General features: G+C 37.2%; 1 protein-coding gene across 1 annotated transcript in view; it reads left to right on the top strand.

The window, feature by feature from the left end:
* LOC121390527 (glutenin, high molecular weight subunit DX5-like) overlaps positions 1-20,448 on the top strand; it is a 29,364-nt gene that overhangs the window by 2,871 nt on the left and 6,045 nt on the right. Inside the window, exon 2 of the mRNA XM_041522361.1 lies at positions 18,607-18,838. Coding sequence (XP_041378295.1) covers positions 18,607-18,838 — 232 coding nt within the window. The remainder of the gene's footprint in view (positions 1-18,606; positions 18,839-20,448) is intronic.

Raw genomic sequence — 20,448 nt, 5'->3', positions numbered from 1 at the left:
GTGAAAAGTACAACCCAATGAATTTTTTAAAAGATGTTTGTTTTGTTTAACGACACCACTGGAGCACATTGATTAATTAATCATCGACTATTGGATGCCAAAGATTTCGCTCGTAGTCATCAGAGGGATCCCGCAACATTTGTCTTAATGCAGCAAGGGATCTTTTATGTACACTTTCCCACAGACAGGAAAGCAAATACCACGGCCTTTGTCTAGTTGTGGTACACTGGTTGGAATGAGAAAGAAAACAATCAGCTGAATAGATCCACCGAGGTGATTCGATCTTGCGATGCAAGCACCTCGAGCGAGCATTCAACCGACTGAGCTAAATCTCGCCCCGAATTTAAAAAAAAGAGGGTCTTGACTATATTTAGAGAGGACAGCTTCCGGCACCCTTAGATCCACCTCTATAAACGTACATGGTGTGGAAAACGTTTCATCTAGACTCAAGACTCTATTTATTCTATATAACATATATTTTTGTGCTTATATCCAGTTAAAGTTCAAGCACGCTGTCCTGGGCACATATATCGGCTATTTGGACTGTCTGTCCAGGAAAGTGGGTTAGTTTGTAGTTGTTAGTGAGAGACACGAGGGTGTAGTGGTCTTGCACCTACCCATTGAGTCGTTAAAACTCACTCTGGTGGGAGCCGGTACCAGAGTGCGAACTCAATACCTACCAGCCTTATATCCGATGGCTTAACCACAGTAACACAGAGGCCTGTCTCAAGACTCTTAATAGAGTCTGGATCATGACACCGCCACACACCTTGCATGCGTATGACGTCATTAGAGACAGGAGTCTAGGCTCTATTAGTTTTATAAACAGTAGCCGGAAATGGATCTTATTTCCAAATAATCTGGTATCTACAAAAAGAAAAAGGAAATAACACGAAGTTTTAACTATTACAAAAATTAGGACGGCGATAAATCAAGATTAATATACAACACTGATATTTTAAAATGTATTTCAGATGAAATTTTAATGGATAAAAATGTGCTATTAGTTGGAAATAAGCCCTTAACAGCCTCTTTAATACGATCTTGAGAGTACTAATATCTGTGAAATGACAGCACTAAATGGTAATAAAATATTTCAATGAGCATCTCGCTACTTCCTTGTTCTATTTATACCTATTGCTAAGACACTAATTGACACGAAGCTGGTTGAAACATAACCCGAATTTTTTCTAAATTAAATATTGTTATTAAAAAAAAAAAAAAAAAACTTAACATTGGTAAAAATAATTCTATCAGATTATGTTTACAGAATCAAGGACAGCGTAAAGACAATCAAGAAAGTAAACGAATGCTGATGCAAAAACACTAGAAAACACGTCCGATTCGTATAAACGTAGCCATAGTTAACGCTTGTACTGAAACGCAAAAACGCAACCCTCAGAGAAGCACGTGCATCATGAAGTTCTGTAACTTTGCATGCCGAACCCTCCGTCGGTGGTGAATAAAAGGCCACATCAGCAGTGATTCGAACAGACCGCATAACGACACTGTAGGTAACTCAATAATGCCAAGATTGACGTCAGCTCAACGCAATAATGCCATTGGGAGATAACAAGCAGGGGCAACTCAATAAGCTGTGGCAAGACACTTTGGCGTCTCCAGACAGACCAACTTTGCTTTATGGGCAGGGTACAACACCACTCAAAGTGTTAATGACAGGCCACGGTCAGGTCGTCCCAGGGTAACCACCGGCGCTCAAGATCGATACATCCGGGTGCGTCATCTTCGTAAGCAACAACCACAGTGACACAAATCCCTGGACTACGCAGAATGTTTCTGACCAGACAGTTCGTAATCGGCTGAGGGAGGCAGGAATTTTGTCTAGAAGACCATTGCGACATAACGTTTTGACACCACGTCACTTAGCGGAGCGTCTGCGGTGGTGCCAGCAGAGGGTGAGATGGACACGTGCCAGGTGGAGGACCGTTTTGTTCTCAGATGAGTCTCGTTTTCTCCTGCTACGTGCTGATGGACGCATACGTGTCTATAGACGTCGAGGGGAACGTTATGCTCCAAATTGCGTGCTACAGGTCGACCGTTTTGGTGGTGGCAGTGTCATGGTGTGGACAGGAATTCATCATGGTGGATGTGCATGTGACAGGTGCGCTGACTTGTGCATGTGGCAGATGGCAGATGCGCTGACTTGTGCATGTGGCAGGTGCACTGACGGGCATCAGATATAGAGACGAGATCCTGCAGCATCACGTCATTCCGCACATGAACGTCAACGGTGGAGTGTTTCAGCTTGACAATGCCAGACCACATGTTGCACGTGTCATTCAGGAGTTTCTGCAGCGCCAAAACATCCAGCTATTACCTTGGCCTGCCCGTTCACCATATTTAAACCCAAAAGAACATCTATGGGATGCATTGGATCAGCGTGTGCGCTGGAGGAATCCACCACCCCCAGACACTTCCGCAACTTCTTACGGCACTGCAGTATGAGTGGAAGAACATTCCACAGCGTGTTGTGCAACGTTTGATTGCTTCCGTGCGTCGCCGTTGTCAAGATGTTGTCAGGTCTCGTGGTGGTCATAACCGATACTGACGTAATCCTCTTCCCATGGCGTCTTGATCTTTGGTTGCTTGTATCATGTATACCAGTTGTTGGTTTTTGAAAATCAGTGTCATGTATATTTAGAAACTGAAATAGAACGAAATCGGTAATTTATTTAAAGGGACATTCCCAGAGCCACTGATATGTTATGCAGGAAAATATATTTGATATGTAATTACAATCGTTAAAAAGTCTCTGTTAGTCGATAACATCTTAACAATTGCAGCAAACTCGGGAATATCCCTTTAAGTGGCTAACTGATATATTAAAAAAAGTATTATTTGCACATCTATATGTTAGAAAGGGTATGATTTTTTGTGTAATTGGGAGTGCCAAATAGTACAAAAATTGATGTTTATTTTTTTATCCGCCGTCTGAATATCTGGCAGCTATGTTTACCCGAAATATAAAAAAGGGCTATTTTCACATCTATGTGTTTAGAAAGTGTAACGTGTTTTAATGGCGTCAAAATGTTTTTAAATATGGTATTAAAGTCAAAGACTCTAGTTATAAGAGGTCTTTCACCGATGGGGCATGACTGCAAGGTATTTTCTCCTAATATATATTATTTTGCTGTAAACAAAACATTGGCTAATTTTTTAGGTAAAAATATTCATGTTCATACATCAAAAGAAAAAAGGAAATGTTTTATTTAACGACGCACTCAACACATTTTTATTTACGGTTATATGGCGTGAGACATATGGTTAAGGACCACACAGATATTGAGAGAGGAAACGCGCTGTCGCCACTTCATGGGCTACTCTTTTCGATAAGCAGTAAGGGATCTTTTATATGCACCATCCTCATACATCGAATACGTTTTTAAATTCCTAGTGTTCGTGATAGTTTTCTACTGCTTTATAAGAGGTACCTGCGTTTGCGGCGGTTTCGGTCAAGCGTACATAAGGGTACGATACAGATGTATTTCCATCATTCTACTCGCAAAGCCTCAAATTCGGGCAAAAATAGTAGAGATATTTGGGCAAAATATGCTAACCTGACACCTCTTTACCATGTATTTCCATCATTCTACCCGCAAAGCCTCAAATTCGGGCAAAAAAAGTTAGTCGATAACATCTTAACAATTGCAGCAAACTCGGGAATGTCCCTTTAAGTGGCTAACTGATATATTAAAAAAAGTATTATTTGCACATCTATATGTTAGAAAGGGTATGATTTTTTGTGTAATTGGGAGTGCCAAACAGTACAAAAATTGATGTTTATTTTTTTATCCGCCGTCTGAATATCTAGCAACCATGTTTACCCGAAATATAAAAAAAAGGGCTATTTTCACATCTATGTGTTTAGAAAGTGTAACGTGTTTTAATGACGTCAAAATGTTTTTAAATATGGTATTAAAGTCAAAGACTCTAGTTATAAGAGGTCTTTCACCGATGGGGCATGACTGCAAGGTATTTTCTCCTAATATAGATTATTTTGCTGTAAACCAAACATTGGCTAATTGTTTAGGTAAAAATATTCATTTTTATACATTTAACGACGCACACTCAACACATTTTTATTTACGGTTATATGGCGTCAGACATATGGTTAAGGACCACACAGATATTGAGAGAGGAAACGCGCTGTCGCCACTTCATGGGCTACTCTTTTCGATAAGCAGTAAGGGATCTTTTATATGCACCATCCTCATACATCGAATACGTTTTTAAATTCCTAGTGTTCGTGATAGTTTTCTACTGCTTTATAAGAGGTACCTGCGTTTGCGGCGGTTTCGGTCAAGCGTACATAAGGGTACGATACAGATGTATTTCCATCATTCTACTCGCAAAGCCTCAAATTCGGGCAAAAACAGTAGAGATATTCGGGAAAAATATGCTAACCTGACACCTCTTTACCATGTATTTCCATCATTCTACCCGCAAAGCCTCAAATTCGGGCAAAAATAGTAGAGATATTTGGGCAAAATATGCTAACCTGACACCTCTTTACCATGTATTTCCATCATTCTACCCGCAAAGCCTCAAATTCGGGCAAAAAAAGTTAGTCGATAACATCTTAACAATTGCAGCAAACTCGGGAATGTCCCTTTAAGTGGCTAACTGATATATTAAAAAAAGTATTATTTGCACATCTATATGTTAGAAAGGGTATGATTTTTTGTGTAATTGGGAGTGCCAAACAGTACAAAAATTGATGTTTATTTTTTTATCCGCCGTCTGAATATCTGGCAACCATGTTTACCCGAAATATAAAAAAAGGGCTATTTTCACATCTATGTGTTTAGAAAGTGTAACGCGTTTTAATGGCGTCAAAATGTTTTTAAATATGGTATTAAAGTCAAAGACTCTAGTTATAAGAGGTCTTTCACCGATGGGGCATGACTACAAGGTATTTTCTCCTAATATAGATTATTTTGCTGTAAACCAAACATTGGCTAATTGTTTAGGTAAAAATATTCATTTTTATACATTTAACGACGCACACTCAACACATTTTTATTTACGGTTATATGGCGTCAGACATATGGTTAAGGACCACACAGATATTGAGAGAGGAAACGCGCTGTCGCCACTTCATGGGCTACTCTTTTCGATAAGCAGTAAGGGATCTTTTATATGCACCATCCTCATACATCGAATACGTTTTTAAATTCCTAGTGTTCGTGATAGTTTTCTACTGCTTTATAAGAGGTACCTGCGTTTGCGGCGGTTTCGGTCAAGCGTACATAAGGGTACGATACAGATGTATTTCCATCATTCTACTCGCAAAGCCTCAAATTCGGGCAAAAACAGTAGAGATATTCGGGAAAAATATGCTAACCTGACACCTCTTTACCATGTATTTCCATCATTCTACCCGCAAAGCCTCAAATTCGGGCAAAAATAGTAGAGATATTTGGGCAAAATATGCTAACCTGACACCTCTTTACCATGTATTTCCATCATTCTACCCGCAAAGCCTCAAATTCGGGCAAAAAAAGTTAGTCGATAACATCTTAACAATTGCAGCAAACTCGGGAATGTCCCTTTAAGTGGCTAACTGATATATTAAAAAAGTATTATTTGCACATCTATATGTTAGAAAGGGTATGATTTTTTGTGTAATTGGGAGTGCCAAACAGTACAAAAATTGATGTTTATTTTTTTATCCGCCGTCTGAATATCTGGCAACCATGTTTACCCGAAATATAAAAAAAGGGCTATTTTCACATCTATGTGTTTAGAAAGTGTAACGTGTTTTAATGGCGTCAAAATGTTTTTAAATATGGTATTAAAGTCAAAGACTCTAGTTATAAGAGGTCTTTCACCGATGGGGCATGACTGCAAGGTATTTTCTCCTAATATAGATTATTTTGCTGTAAACCAAACATTGGCTAATTGTTTAGGTAAAAATATTAATTTTTATACATTTAACGACGCACTCAACACATTTTTATTTACGGTTATATGGCGTGAGACATATGGTTAAGGACCACACAGATATTGAGAGAGGAAACGCGCTGTCGCCACTTCATGGGCTACTCTTTTCGATAAGCAGTAAGGGATCTTTTATATGCACCATCCTCATACATCGAATACGTTTTTAAATTCCTAGTGTTCGTGATAGTTTTCTACTGCTTTATAAGAGGTACCTGCGTTTGCGGCGGTTTCGGTCAAGCGTACATAAGGGTACGATACAGATGTATTTCCATCATTCTACTCGCAAAGCCTCAAATTCGGGCAAAAACAGTAGAGATATTCGGGAAAAATATGCTAACCTGACACCTCTTTACCATGTATTTCCATCATTCTACCCGCAAAGCCTCAAATTCGGGCAAAAATAGTAGAGATATTTGGGCAAAATATGCTAACCTGACACCTCTTTACCATGTATTTCCATCATTCTACCCGCAAAGCCTCAAATTCGGGCAAAAAAAGTTAGTCGATAACATCTTAACAATTGCAGCAAACTCGGGAATGTCCCTTTAAGTGGCTAACTGATATATTAAAAAAAGTATTATTTGCACATCTATATGTTAGAAAGGGTATGATTTTTTGTGTAATTGGGAGTGCCAAAGAGTACAAAAATTGATGTTTATTTTTTTATCCGCCGTCTGAATATCTGGCAACCATGTTTACCCGAAATATAAAAAAAGGGCTATTTTCACATCTATGTGTTTAGAAAGTGTAACGCGTTTTAATGGCGTCAAAATGTTTTTAAATATGGTATTAAAGTCAAAGACTCTAGTTATAAGAGGTCTTTCACCGATGGGGCATGACTACAAGGTATTTTCTCCTAATATAGATTATTTTGCTGTAAACCAAACATTGGCTAATTGTTTAGGTAAAAATATTCATTTTTATACATTTAACGACGCACACTCAACACATTTTATTTACGGTTATATGGCGTCAGACATATGGTTAAGGACCACACAGATATTGAGAGAGGAAACGCGCTGTCGCCACTTCATGGGCTACTCTTTTCGATAAGCAGTAAGGGATCTTTTATATGCACCATCCTCATACATCGAATACGTTTTTAAATTCCTAGTGTTCGTGATAGTTTTCTACTGCTTTATAAGAGGTACCTGCGTTTGCGGCGGTTTCGGTCAAGCGTACATAAGGGTACGATACAGATGTATTTCCATCATTCTACTCGCAAAGCCTCAAATTCGGGCAAAAACAGTAGAGATATTCGGGAAAAATATGCTAACCTGACACCTCTTTACCATGTATTTCCATCATTCTACCCGCAAAGCCTCAAATTCGGGCAAAAATAGTAGAGATATTTGGGCAAAATATGCTAACCTGACACCTCTTTACCATGTATTTCCATCATTCTACCCGCAAAGCCTCAAATTCGGGCAAAAAAAGTTAGTCGATAACATCTTAACAATTGCAGCAAACTCGGGAATGTCCCTTTAAGTGGCTAACTGATATATTAAAAAAAGTATTATTTGCACATCTATATGTTAGAAAGGGTATGATTTTTTGTGTAATTGGGAGTGCCAAACAGTACAAAAATTGATGTTTATTTTTTTATCCGCCGTCTGAATATCTGGCAACCATGTTTACCCGAAATATAAAAAAAGGGCTATTTTCACATCTATGTGTTTAGAAAGTGTAACGCGTTTTAATGGCGTCAAAATGTTTTTAAATATGGTATTAAAGTCAAAGACTCTAGTTATAAGAGGTCTTTCACCGATGGGGCATGACTACAAGGTATTTTCTCCTAATATAGATTATTTTGCTGTAAACCAAACATTGGCTAATTGTTTAGGTAAAAATATTCATTTTTATACATTTAACGACGCACACTCAACACATTTTTATTTACGGTTATATGGCGTCAGACATATGGTTAAGGACCACACAGATATTGAGAGAGGAAACGCGCTGTCGCCACTTCATGGGCTACTCTTTTCGATAAGCAGTAAGGGATCTTTTATATGCACCATCCTCATACATCGAATACGTTTTTAAATTCCTAGTGTTCGTGATAGTTTTCTACTGCTTTATAAGAGGTACCTGCGTTTGCGGCGGTTTCGGTCAAGCGTACATAAGGGTACGATACAGATGTATTTCCATCATTCTACTCGCAAAGCCTCAAATTCGGGCAAAAACAGTAGAGATATTCGGGGAAAATATGCTAACCTGACACCTCTTTACCATGTATTTCCATCATTCTACCCGCAAAGCCTCAAATTCGGGCAAAAATAGTAGAGATATTTGGGCAAAATATGCTAACCTGACACCTCTTTACCATGTATTTCCATCATTCTACCCGCAAAGCCTCAAATTCGGGCAAAAAAAGTTAGTCGATAACATCTTAACAATTGCAGCAAACTCGGGAATGTCCCTTTAAGTGGCTAACTGATATATTAAAAAAAGTATTATTTGCACATCTATATGTTAGAAAGGGTATGATTTTTTGTGTAATTGGGAGTGCCAAACAGTACAAAAATTGATGTTTATTTTTTATCCGCCGTCTGAATATCTGGCAACCATGTTTACCCGAAATATAAAAAAAGGGCTATTTTCACATCTATGTGTTTAGAAAGTGTAACGTGTTTTAATGGCGTCAAAATGTTTTTAAATATGGTATTAAAGTCAAAGACTCTAGTTATAAGAGGTCTTTCACCGATGGGGCATGACTGCAAGGTATTTTCTCCTAATATAGATTATTTTGCTGTAAACCAAACATTGGCTAATTGTTTAGGTAAAAATATTAATTTTTATACATTTAACGACGCACTCAACACATTTTTATTTACGGTTATATGGCGTGAGACATATGGTTAAGGACCACACAGATATTGAGAGAGGAAACGCGCTGTCGCCACTTCATGGGCTACTCTTTTCGATAAGCAGTAAGGGATCTTTTATATGCACCATCCTCATACATCGAATACGTTTTTAAATTCCTAGTGTTCGTGATAGTTTTCTACTGCTTTATAAGAGGTACCTGCGTTTGCGGCGGTTTCGGTCAAGCGTACATAAGGGTACGATACAGATGTATTTCCATCATTCTACTCGCAAAGCCTCAAATTCGGGCAAAAACAGTAGAGATATTCGGGAAAAATATGCTAACCTGACACCTCTTTACCATGTATTTCCATCATTCTACCCGCAAAGCCTCAAATTCGGGCAAAAATAGTAGAGATATTTGGGCAAAATATGCTAACCTGACACCTCTTTACCATGTATTTCCATCATTCTACCCGCAAAGCCTCAAATTCGGGCAAAAAAAGTTAGTCGATAACATCTTAACAATTGCAGCAAACTCGGGAATGTCCCTTTAAGTGGCTAACTGATATATTAAAAAAAAGTATTATTTGCACATCTATATGTTAGAAAGGGTATGATTTTTTGTGTAATTGGGAGTGCCAAAGAGTACAAAAATTGATGTTTATTTTTTTATCCGCCGTCTGAATATCTGGCAACCATGTTTACCCGAAATATAAAAAAAGGGCTATTTTCACATCTATGTGTTTAGAAAGTGTAACGCGTTTTAATGGCGTCAAAATGTTTTTAAATATGGTATTAAAGTCAAAGACTCTAGTTATAAGAGGTCTTTCACCGATGGGGCATGACTACAAGGTATTTTCTCCTAATATAGATTATTTTGCTGTAAACCAAACATTGGCTAATTGTTTAGGTAAAAATATTCATTTTTATACATTTAACGACGCACTCAACACATTTTTATTTACGGTTATATGGCGTCAGACATATGGTTAAGGACCACACAGATATTGAGAGAGGAAACGCGCTGTCGCCACTTCATGGGCTACTCTTTTCGATAAGCAGTAAGGGATCTTTTATATGCACCATCCTCATACATCGAATACGTTTTTAAATTCCTAGTGTTCGTGATAGTTTTCTACTGCTTTATAAGAGGTACCTGCGTTTTTGCGGCGGTTTCGGTCAAGCGTACATAAGGGTACGATACAGATGTATTTCCATCATTCTACTCGCAAAGCCTCAAATTCGGGCAAAAACAGTAGAGATATTCGGGCAAAATATGCTAACCTGACACCTCTTTACCATGTATTTCCATCATTCTACCCGCAAAGCCTCAAATTCGGGCAAAAATAGTAGAGATATTTGGGCAAAATATGCTAACCTGACACCTCTTTACCATGTATTTCCATCATTCTACCCGCAAAGCCTCAAATTCGGGCAAAAAAAGTTAGTCGATAACATCTTAACAATTGCAGCAAACTCGGGAATGTCCCTTTAAGTGGCTAACTGATATATTAAAAAAAGTATTATTTGCACATCTATATGTTAGAAAGGGTATGATTTTTTGTGTAATTGGGAGTGCCAAAGAGTACAAAAATTGATGTTTATTTTTTTATCCGCCGTCTGAATATCTGGCAACCATGTTTACCCGAAATATAAAAAAAGGGCTATTTTCACATCTATGTGTTTAGAAAGTGTAACGTGTTTTAATGGCGTCAAAATGTTTTTAAATATGGTATTAAAGTCAAAGACTCTAGTTATAAGAGGTCTTTCACCGATGGGGCATGACTGCAAGGTATTTTCTCCTAATATAGATTATTTTGCTGTAAACCAAACATTGGCTAATTGTTTAGGTAAAAATATTAATTTTTATACATTTAACGACGCACTCAACACATTTTTATTTACGGTTATATGGCGTCAGACATATGGTTAAGGACCACACAGATATTGAGAGAGGAAACGCGCTGTCGCCACTTCATGGGCTACTCTTTTCGATAAGCAGTAAGGGATCTTTTATATGCACCATCCTCATACATCGAATACGTTTTTAAATTCCTAGTGTTCGTGATAGTTTTCTACTGCTTTATAAGAGGTACCTGCGTTTGCGGCGGTTTCGGTCAAGCGTACATAAGGGTACGATACAGATGTATTTCCATCATTCTACTCGCAAAGCCTCAAATTCGGGCAAAAACAGTAGAGATATTCGGGCAAAATATGCTAACCTGACACCTCTTTACCATGTATTTCCATCATTCTACCCGCAAAGCCTCAAATTCGGGCAAAAACAGTAGAGATATTCGGGCAAACTATGCTAACCTGAGACCTCTTTCGCATGTATTTCCATCATTCTACCCGCAAAGCCTCAAATTCGGGCAAAAACAGTAGAGATATTCGGGAAAAATATTATAACCTGAGACCTCTTTACCGGGTGTATACTACCAAATCAAATCCCTTAGACGACAATAGTAACATATGCGGCTAAAACTCCTACCTGCAACGTATCAACCGACATAAACGCCACGGATATAAATACTACCACCCCTTGCACTTAAAGTGAATCAGAAAAAAATGGGGGTCAAGCTGCTCGTTTCTGAGATAACGGGTAGCGTCTATGACTACCCTAGTTTCGCACAAAATTCGAGTACTTTTTTTTACAGGTACCCCATACATGTTTCAAGCACAAGGCTACTTGACACATTGGTACTAGATGAAATAAAATTGCACATTTATTTTACCCAGATGAAACTATTATTTTTTACAACCAACACACTCACATTTATAACCAATCACAGGACTTGTGGTGTTCACTTCTCTATCAAAAGTTGGGTGCACCTCGAACTTTGACCCAGCCGGAAGTTATTTGGTATAGTACTACCTATACTGATAACATACATTTTTCAAAAAGTGTCGAGCTATGTGTCTTTATGACAACCAGGATCTGGTGTATTCTGACATAAACTGACAACCTCACTGAAACTGTTGTTTCTACAGTGCAACCTAATATAATGTACACCTCAAAAAGCATATATATTGCATATAGTTTTGTACAAATGCAATATGTCATATTAAACAACAAAATGTTTTAAAATAAAACTCCTGAAGATATTTACTTTCAGTTGGGTGTGTGTACTCGGGTATATATGTAAAGACAACAAAGATAGTCAGAGTACCTCTGCCCCTTTAAAGAATTCCATTAAAACACATGCATTTGATTGACCCCTAGATTATGAAGACCTTAACAGGCACATCAAAGAAATATCAGTATTAAAAAAATACACTGTCTGAGGAAGGAAACACAAACATGACTGTATCTGTATGAGGTAATGACTTAATGTCCTGAACATTAGTGTTGGGAGGAAATCCTGTATGCTGGGTGTGGGTGTCTTCAAGTTACCAGGTGTGGGAATTTCAAATCCATCGGCCATGCTGATTTTCATAATGAACCATCAAAACTATTGGCAGCCACCAATATTCCTGACTATATTTTATTTATAGCCTACTGTAGTTGGAGGTTTTAATAGGTGTGATATCTGGAATAATCATGCAGCTTTAACACATTTATTTTTGATTAATTACTGAAAAAAACTATTTTTAAATGACAAAATTACCCGAACATCTATTTTCTTGCATTATTTTCTAATCCGGATGAATACAATATGTACATTAGATGTATTCCTACAATCTGTAATCCAGCATTTTATTTAGCTAGTAACATTAGGTAATACAGCTTTAACAATAAAATAAATTATCAACTTAATCCAAGGCAGATAATCAAATCTGAAAAAATTGGTTCTGAATCTAGTATAAACTCAAAATGCTTTTCATGAGAGCTAACTAAGTGATTATTAAGAAACAAAAATTATCTGGAGATCTAAGTATATGTTTAACAACCTTATTGTTATGTACAAATAAGAACAGAAGGCACAATAGTGACAACAAATTTAATTATGTTTTTGGTAAAGTTTTTCTTTAAATTTACTTTAAATTTTGCATAAAACTACAAATTTGTTTAAAATATAACTTAGCACCCTATAAATATGTCAAAATGACAATAAAAATCAACTTCTTTACAAATTTGAGTTTTCAAAATTTCATACATAAAAAATTAACAATGTTAATGGAAACTAAAGACTTTAACCCACTATTGGCACATGCTATTTTTAATATAAAAATAAATTGCTATTAAAATCTTAGTTCAGGTTGCCTATATATAATACCATATTTAAGAGCAGTTGTATATGGCAAGTCAAATACCATGTAAAAAGAAATTATTGAAATCTTTACAGTATGAATTATAGCCCAAAACCAACTTTTCTTCAGTGCTAACTTTGATTCAATCTCCATTCAGAGCCATGTACAGAGATTATTGTCAAGGTCAAGGTCATTGTGAACTTGCATGATCGAGTGATGGCTAATTAATCAACCAGTATAGTTTAATTAAATAAAATGACAAAATCATAATATTTTTTATTATGCACTGAATATGTGCTATAGGGTGTATACTACCAAATCAAATCCCATAGACGACAATAGTAACATATGCGGCTAAAACTCCTACCTGCAACGTATCAACCGACATAAACGCCACGGATATAAATACTACCACCCCTTACACTTAAAGTGAATCAGAAAAAAATGGGGGTCAAGCTGCTCGTTTCTGAGATAACGGGTAGCGTCTATGACTACCCTAGTTTCGCACAAAATTCGAGTACTTTTTTTTACAGGTACCCCATACATGTTTCAAGCACAAGGCTACTTGACACATTGGTACTAGATGAAATAAAATTGCACATTTATTTTACCCAGATGAAACTATTATTTTTTACAACCAACACACTCACATTTATAACCAATCACAGGACTTGTGGTGTTCACTTCTCTATCAAAAGTTGGGTGCACCTCGAACTTTGACCCAGCCGGAAGTTATTTGGTATAGTACTACCTACCATGTATTTCCATCATTCTACCCACAAAGCCTCAAATTCGGACAAAAACAGTAGAGATATTCGGGCAAAATATGCTAACCTGACACCTCTTTACCATGTATTTCCATCATTCTACCCGCAAAGCCTCAAATTCGGGCAAAAACAGTAGAGATATTCGGGCAAAATATGCTAACCTGAGACCTCTTTACCATGTATTTCCATCATTGTACCCGCAAAATTTTAGCTGTTTGGTAGTATTGGGGTTTTTTTTATAAATAAACGTTGTTATCTAGATACGGGTATTTTCTTTTAATTTGGTCATTTTCGTTTAATTCTGGCAACACCCCCCCCCCCCCCCACCACCACCACCACCACCACCACCATACACACGCACACAAAATGGGAGCCCATACACCCAAGCAAGTGCATTATCATAATTTATGAGCTAGTATAAACACTAGCACATATTATATGTAAGAAGATAAATATTCTAAGCTAGAGATTGTAAGCAATACTTTTTAACGGCAAAAGGCTATTATTATCCAAAAATAGGTTACATCCTTATAAAACTAGGGTCAGCTCCTTTAATAATATTGTTTTCTAATTCAAACAATACTTAAACATACGTTACATGTGGCTCAACCTAAAAAGACTTGTAAACCTCATAAGAGCGACAACGAACAAATCGAAAGGATATTTCTCGGCATACGTTATATCTGATGACAGTAGCCTTCAACATTATTTAGTACCTAAAACAAGAAAGCGTGGAACGACTAGTAAATCTATAAGCAGAGGCTTCAAAGTTGAAAACAACACTCACATTAGCTATTTCAGCTCATTTCTAACCAGTACCGAAACCAACGACATTTCTTAAAGTTAAAGCTTGTTTTGTTTAACGAGACAACCAGAGCACATTGATATAATAATCATCGGCTATTGGATATAAAACATTTGGTAATTTCATATATAGTCTTAGACAAACAGCTACATTTTTCCATTAGTAGGAAGGAATATTTTATATGCACCATCTCCCAGATAGCATAGCACGCACCATGCCCTTCAATATAACAGTCGTGGTGCACTGGCTGGAACTAGAAACAGCCCAGTCCGATCGTGCATCAGGCGAGCACTTTACCACTGAGCTACGTCATGTCCACTGTTTCTTGATGAGCAGCGCTCTGAGGTATCGATTGTAACAGTCACCAGAGGAGGTGCCTTGCAGAATCTGAACTCAATAGCAATTGTGAAAGCCACTTCAAGCCACGAAGAACCTGACACAAAGATAATCTTCTTTGCGTCAGAAATTGGTAAACAAGGATACAGTGCTAATATTTACTCATTATATACTGATGTTCGTTTTGTGTTACCCGAAATTGGCCATATAGGGTGTATACTACTACCAAATCAAATCCCATAGACGACATTAGCAACATATGTGGCTAAAACTCCTACCTGCAGCGTATCAATCGACATAAACGCCACGGATATAAATACTACCACCTCTCACACTGAAAGTGAATCAGAAAACAATGGGTGGTCAAGCTGCTCATTTCTGAGATAACGGGTAGCGTCTATGACTACCCTAGTTCCGCAAGGCTACTTGACACAGTGGTACTAGATGAAATAACATTGCATACATTTTTGTCCAGATGAAACTATTTTTTTTACAACCAACACACTTGCGTCTATCACCAATTACAGGACTTGTGGTGTTCACGTCTCTATCATAAGCTGAGTGCACCTCGAACTTTGATCCAGCCGGAAGTTATTTGGTTTAGTACTACCTTTAGGGAACTGGAGAAAATCGTAGACAGATTGAACTTGATCATATTTAACAAATTAGGACAAGACAGAGCCAGGGCACTGAGTGGTATACATGCACTATTCGGCCGCGACACGACGGGCCACATTCGAGGCGAAGGAAAAGTCACATGTAACAATGTTGATGTAGCTATGGCATTTGATGATGAGTTTGATGCTGACATGGCTGAAAAAATTAATAATCACTTCACTCCCGAAGCCGTTGATTTGATGATTTATTTTTGTGTAAGATAGTTCAAAATCTTCTTTGCGTTCGTTGACTACACTTCTAAATTTGATCGTACGATGAAGAGCATCGTCCTCTCTAGGTCCTCCTTGTTGCCATAGAGCTTGGTAGCAAGAGATTCTTGGTGAGGCCAGATCTCCTCCCTGGTCTTCTGCTGCTGCGGGCATCTCTGGAGGATGTGCTCTGTTGTCTGGTCTTCTTGACCGCATGTGCATATAGGCGAGGAGGCAAGGCGGAACTTCCTGTGCATGTGTGAGTTCAGCCTGTTATGTCCAGTGCGGAGACGAAAGAGTGTGACTGCTGCTGTCTAGTTAGGAGATGGTAGCTGTCTTTGTTTTTTGGTGATCTCATGATTGCTTTTATGATGGGGGTTTTCTCTTGGAATTCGATGTTGTTGCACTGCTGTTCTTTGCTTGCTCCTTTTTTTTTTTGCCAACGTGTTTTGCCAATAGTTCAAAATGATATCCACCATTTTACACTCGGAATGTCAAAATTAATTGTACTAGTTATGAAAACGTGAAAAACCACAGCTTACGAACTAACTTTTTCGGAAAAAGAGTCAGAATTAGAATTCTCAGTAGCCATTTTTTTAAATGGCCGCCATATATCCAAGATGGCGGAAGAAAAAATGGAAACCTCGATTTTTGTGTTCCTTATGCTCTAATATACTAAAAAAAGGTATGTTTCCAAAAATCTATATAAAATTTTCACGAAACCGAAATTTTGGACACAACAGCATATACTATTGTGTTAAACACTAAATACCTGTAGTTTAAATTGTGCTGAGGTGTTTAAAACACATTCCTTTTTCTTCCCTCTCCATACATTAGGAAAAAGATACAGGAGTATTTAGCGATGTCAACATTTGGTTGACGAAATGTTTAAGAATTTTAACTTGTAGTTTTAAACAGAGGTTTATTTTTATTATAATTTTGCAAAGCACGATAAAAGATTTATATCCAAATTCAGTAATAAATGGACAGACCCTAGTTTCAACCCGTGAAAATTAACACAAAGTTTAGTTAACCTACAAACCTGTAACACATTTGAATAAAGTTACAGTTGAGTGAAACATGAGTCTGTGACTTTGAAATGGTGAAATACCTTCTAAAAATAGACTAACACTCGACTCCATAACTGTTACTTCTCAGACGCACGTGCATTTTAAAAAATATGACAAATCATTTTGTGATATTAAAAACACCAGGATGATCAAAAACACTTCGAATGTATGGAAACTGATAATCAAAATCATAAAATCTAAGTAAAGTATGATTTCAGTTGTCAAAAACGGCTATAATAGTCAAAAATATGCCTTAGTGTTTAAAACCTAGGGCATGTCCCTCTAAGCGAAACCCTTAAGCAATTAACACAAATGAATTATGATGTAGATAATAAAATTTTATCAAACAGTAATTTTTTGTCAGAAGATGATCACGAAGTATGGAATTAAAAAAAAGAAAATCCATTCTTGATTTCGTTTTTCACTTCCTGATAGTTCTGTTATCGTTCATATGGACTTATTTGTGAGGTAAACTCCAGTTTTAGCTACTGAAAAGCATTATGACGACAAGAAACACATTGGCTATACAGGCACTTATGTTCGCAACAACAAAATATAAATAATATGTAATTTTAGCCGTTAAAATGGATATATTTGTCAAAAACATATCTCAATGGCAACAAAAGTGTGTTTTGTTTAACGACACCACTAGAGCACATTGATTTATTAATCATCGGCTATTGGATGTAAAACATCGGGTAATTTTGACATATGGTCTTTGAGAAGAAACCCGATACATGTTTCCATTAGTAGAAAAGGATCTTTTATATGCACCATCACACAAACAGGATAGCACATACCACAGCCTTTCGTACACCAGTCGAGGTGCACTGGCTGGAACGAAAAATAGTACAATAGACAAGGCCCATTGACGGGGATGGATCTACGTCCCATCCCCACAATGGAAGCAAACTCAGGACAATGTCTGAAGATTGCAGTGGACTAAATCCATTCTGATCATGTTAACGTTTACTAATAAAACTGATATAAGCAGTGTATCAACACACCCAGGCAGTACACCAATAACACATGTGACGCATAACATGTAAGATATTTAGTTAACGTTTTTATTAGCACCCATCATTTTTGCTGCAAATCGCAGTTCCATTGTTGTGGGTACCCTGCACTAGTTTCAATAGCTGGTGTATACTGCATAACAACTGTAAGGCAAATACAAGTGTATTTATGTATTGCCAAGGGATTTTCACAAATAATCAATGCAACATATTACTACCAATCAGAACCACAGCTGTTTTTAATCCGTAAATATTTGAACTTTGACATGATTCAGAGTCTAGACTCAAATCTTAAATGACGTCACACGCATACATGTTGCATGGTGTTGTCATGACATTTAAGTGTCATACACTATAGTCTGGGCCCATATTTTTGAATCGTCGTAGGGTGTGACGTCACTACAGCACATGCCATAGTGACGTCATAGCTTACGATGGATTTACGATTTCGTAGTCTAAGAATGCTTTGAAAATATGGGCCCTGGAGTCTGTTTGTTTTCAGTGACTCTAAATACGTGTGTGTTTGTGTTCAGTGATTCTAAATACGTGTGTGTTTGTTTTCAGTGACTCTAAATACGTGTGTGTTTGTTTTCAGTGACTCTAAATACGTGTGTGCTTGTTTTCAGTGACCCTAAATACGTGGTGTGTTTGTTTTCAGTGACTCTAAACACGTGTGCGTTTGTTTTCAATGACTCTAAATACGTGTATGATTGTAGTCAATGACTCTAAATACGTCTGTTTGTTTTCAATGACCCTAAATACGTGTGCGTTTGTTTTCAGTGACCCTGGAGTCGGTCCCTGGCGGACCCCCGATCATGGGCTTCACGTTGTTCGCACTGGACGATCAGAACAACGTGGTGGGCGAGTGGGATGCATCCAACGACATCGTCACGACGTCGTGCAACCCGTCTGACGAAGGCTTCACAGCCTTCCATGCGCAGGCGCAGAACCGAACGCAGTGGAGACTTTCGTGGAATGCAAATGGCCGAAACGAAGGCTCAGTCCGATTTATGTAAGATATGCTTTTATTATTATACACGCTTGAAACATGTTTTTTTTGTGGACTGATATAGAACTAGAAGTTTCATATATTTCTGGAGGGGATTGAGGGGAAAGGGACACCAGGACCAACGCATGAAAAGGGCAACCCAGTCAGATTAAAAACAAAATAAAATAAAATAAACAATAAAAGAACAACAGAAAAACGATGCACTTGAATATATTTAGGAGGTGACGGGTCCTCTGGTCACACACACACGCGCACACGCACAAACACGCACGCACAAACACGCACGCACACAGCCACACACAAACACAATGACACACACACGCACAGAGAGAGAGAGAGAGAGATAGACACACACACATGTGCACGCACACACACAGACAGACACACACACACACACACAAACACACACACACACACACACACACACACACCGCCCCCTATGGATCTGCGGCTGTTCAATTATTATATCAGACTGTTGATAATTCAATTTCCAGTACTAGTATGCACATAGACACCTGCCATCTACCTACTTACACATCACCATCTTACCTAAATTGCTAAATTACTTACTAACTTACTTACTTACTTACATACTTACTTACTAACTTACTTACGTACTTACTTACTAACTTACTAACTTACTTACGTACTTACTTACTAACTTACTAACTTACTTACTAATTTACTTACTTACTTATTAACTTACTTACTTACTAACTTACTTACTAATATACTTACTTACTTACTAACTTACTTACTTACTAACTAACTAACTAACTTACTTACTTACTTACTTACGAACTTACTTACTTACTTACTTACGTACTTACTTACTTACTAACTTACTTACTAACTAACTAACTTACTTACTAATTTACTTACTTACGTACTTACTTACTTACTTACTTACTTACGTACTTACTTACTTACTTACTAACTTACTTACTAACTAACTTACTTACTAATTTACTTACTTACGTACTTACTTACTTACTTACTTACTTACGTACTTACTTACGTACTTACTTACTAACTTACTTACGTACTTACTTACTTACTTACTAACTCACTTACTAACTTACTTACTTACTAACTGACTAACTTACTTACTAATTTACTTACTTATTAACTTACTTACTTACTTACTAACTTACTTACTAATATACTTACTTACTTACTAACTAACTTACTAACTTACTTACTTACTTACTTACGAACTTACTTACGTACTTACTTACTTACTTACTAACTTACTTACTTACTAACTAACTTACTTACTAATTTACTTACTTACTAACTTACTAATTTACTTACTTACTGACTAACTTACTAACTTACTTATTAACTTACTAACTTACTTACTAACTTAAAAATTACTAACTTACTTACTTACTAACTTATTTACTTACTTACTTACTAACTTACTTACTAACTTAAAAATTACTAACATATTTACTTACTAACTTACTTACTTACTTACCTACTTACTTATTTATCTACCTCTACCCACCTTTTTTCTTTATGTTTAACTTAACTACCCCGTCTCCAACTCCCACCTCCCACCCCCTGCTCCTACGCAATCTACCTACCTATTTTCAATTTACCAGCCAACA

Source organism: Gigantopelta aegis, chromosome 15 (genome assembly GCF_016097555.1).
Source record: "Gigantopelta aegis isolate Gae_Host chromosome 15, Gae_host_genome, whole genome shotgun sequence".
Classification (NCBI taxonomy): domain Eukaryota; kingdom Metazoa; phylum Mollusca; class Gastropoda; order Neomphalida; family Peltospiridae; genus Gigantopelta; species Gigantopelta aegis.
The sequence above is the reverse complement of the archived record's forward strand: the minus strand, read 5'-3'. Positions and strand labels throughout refer to the sequence as shown.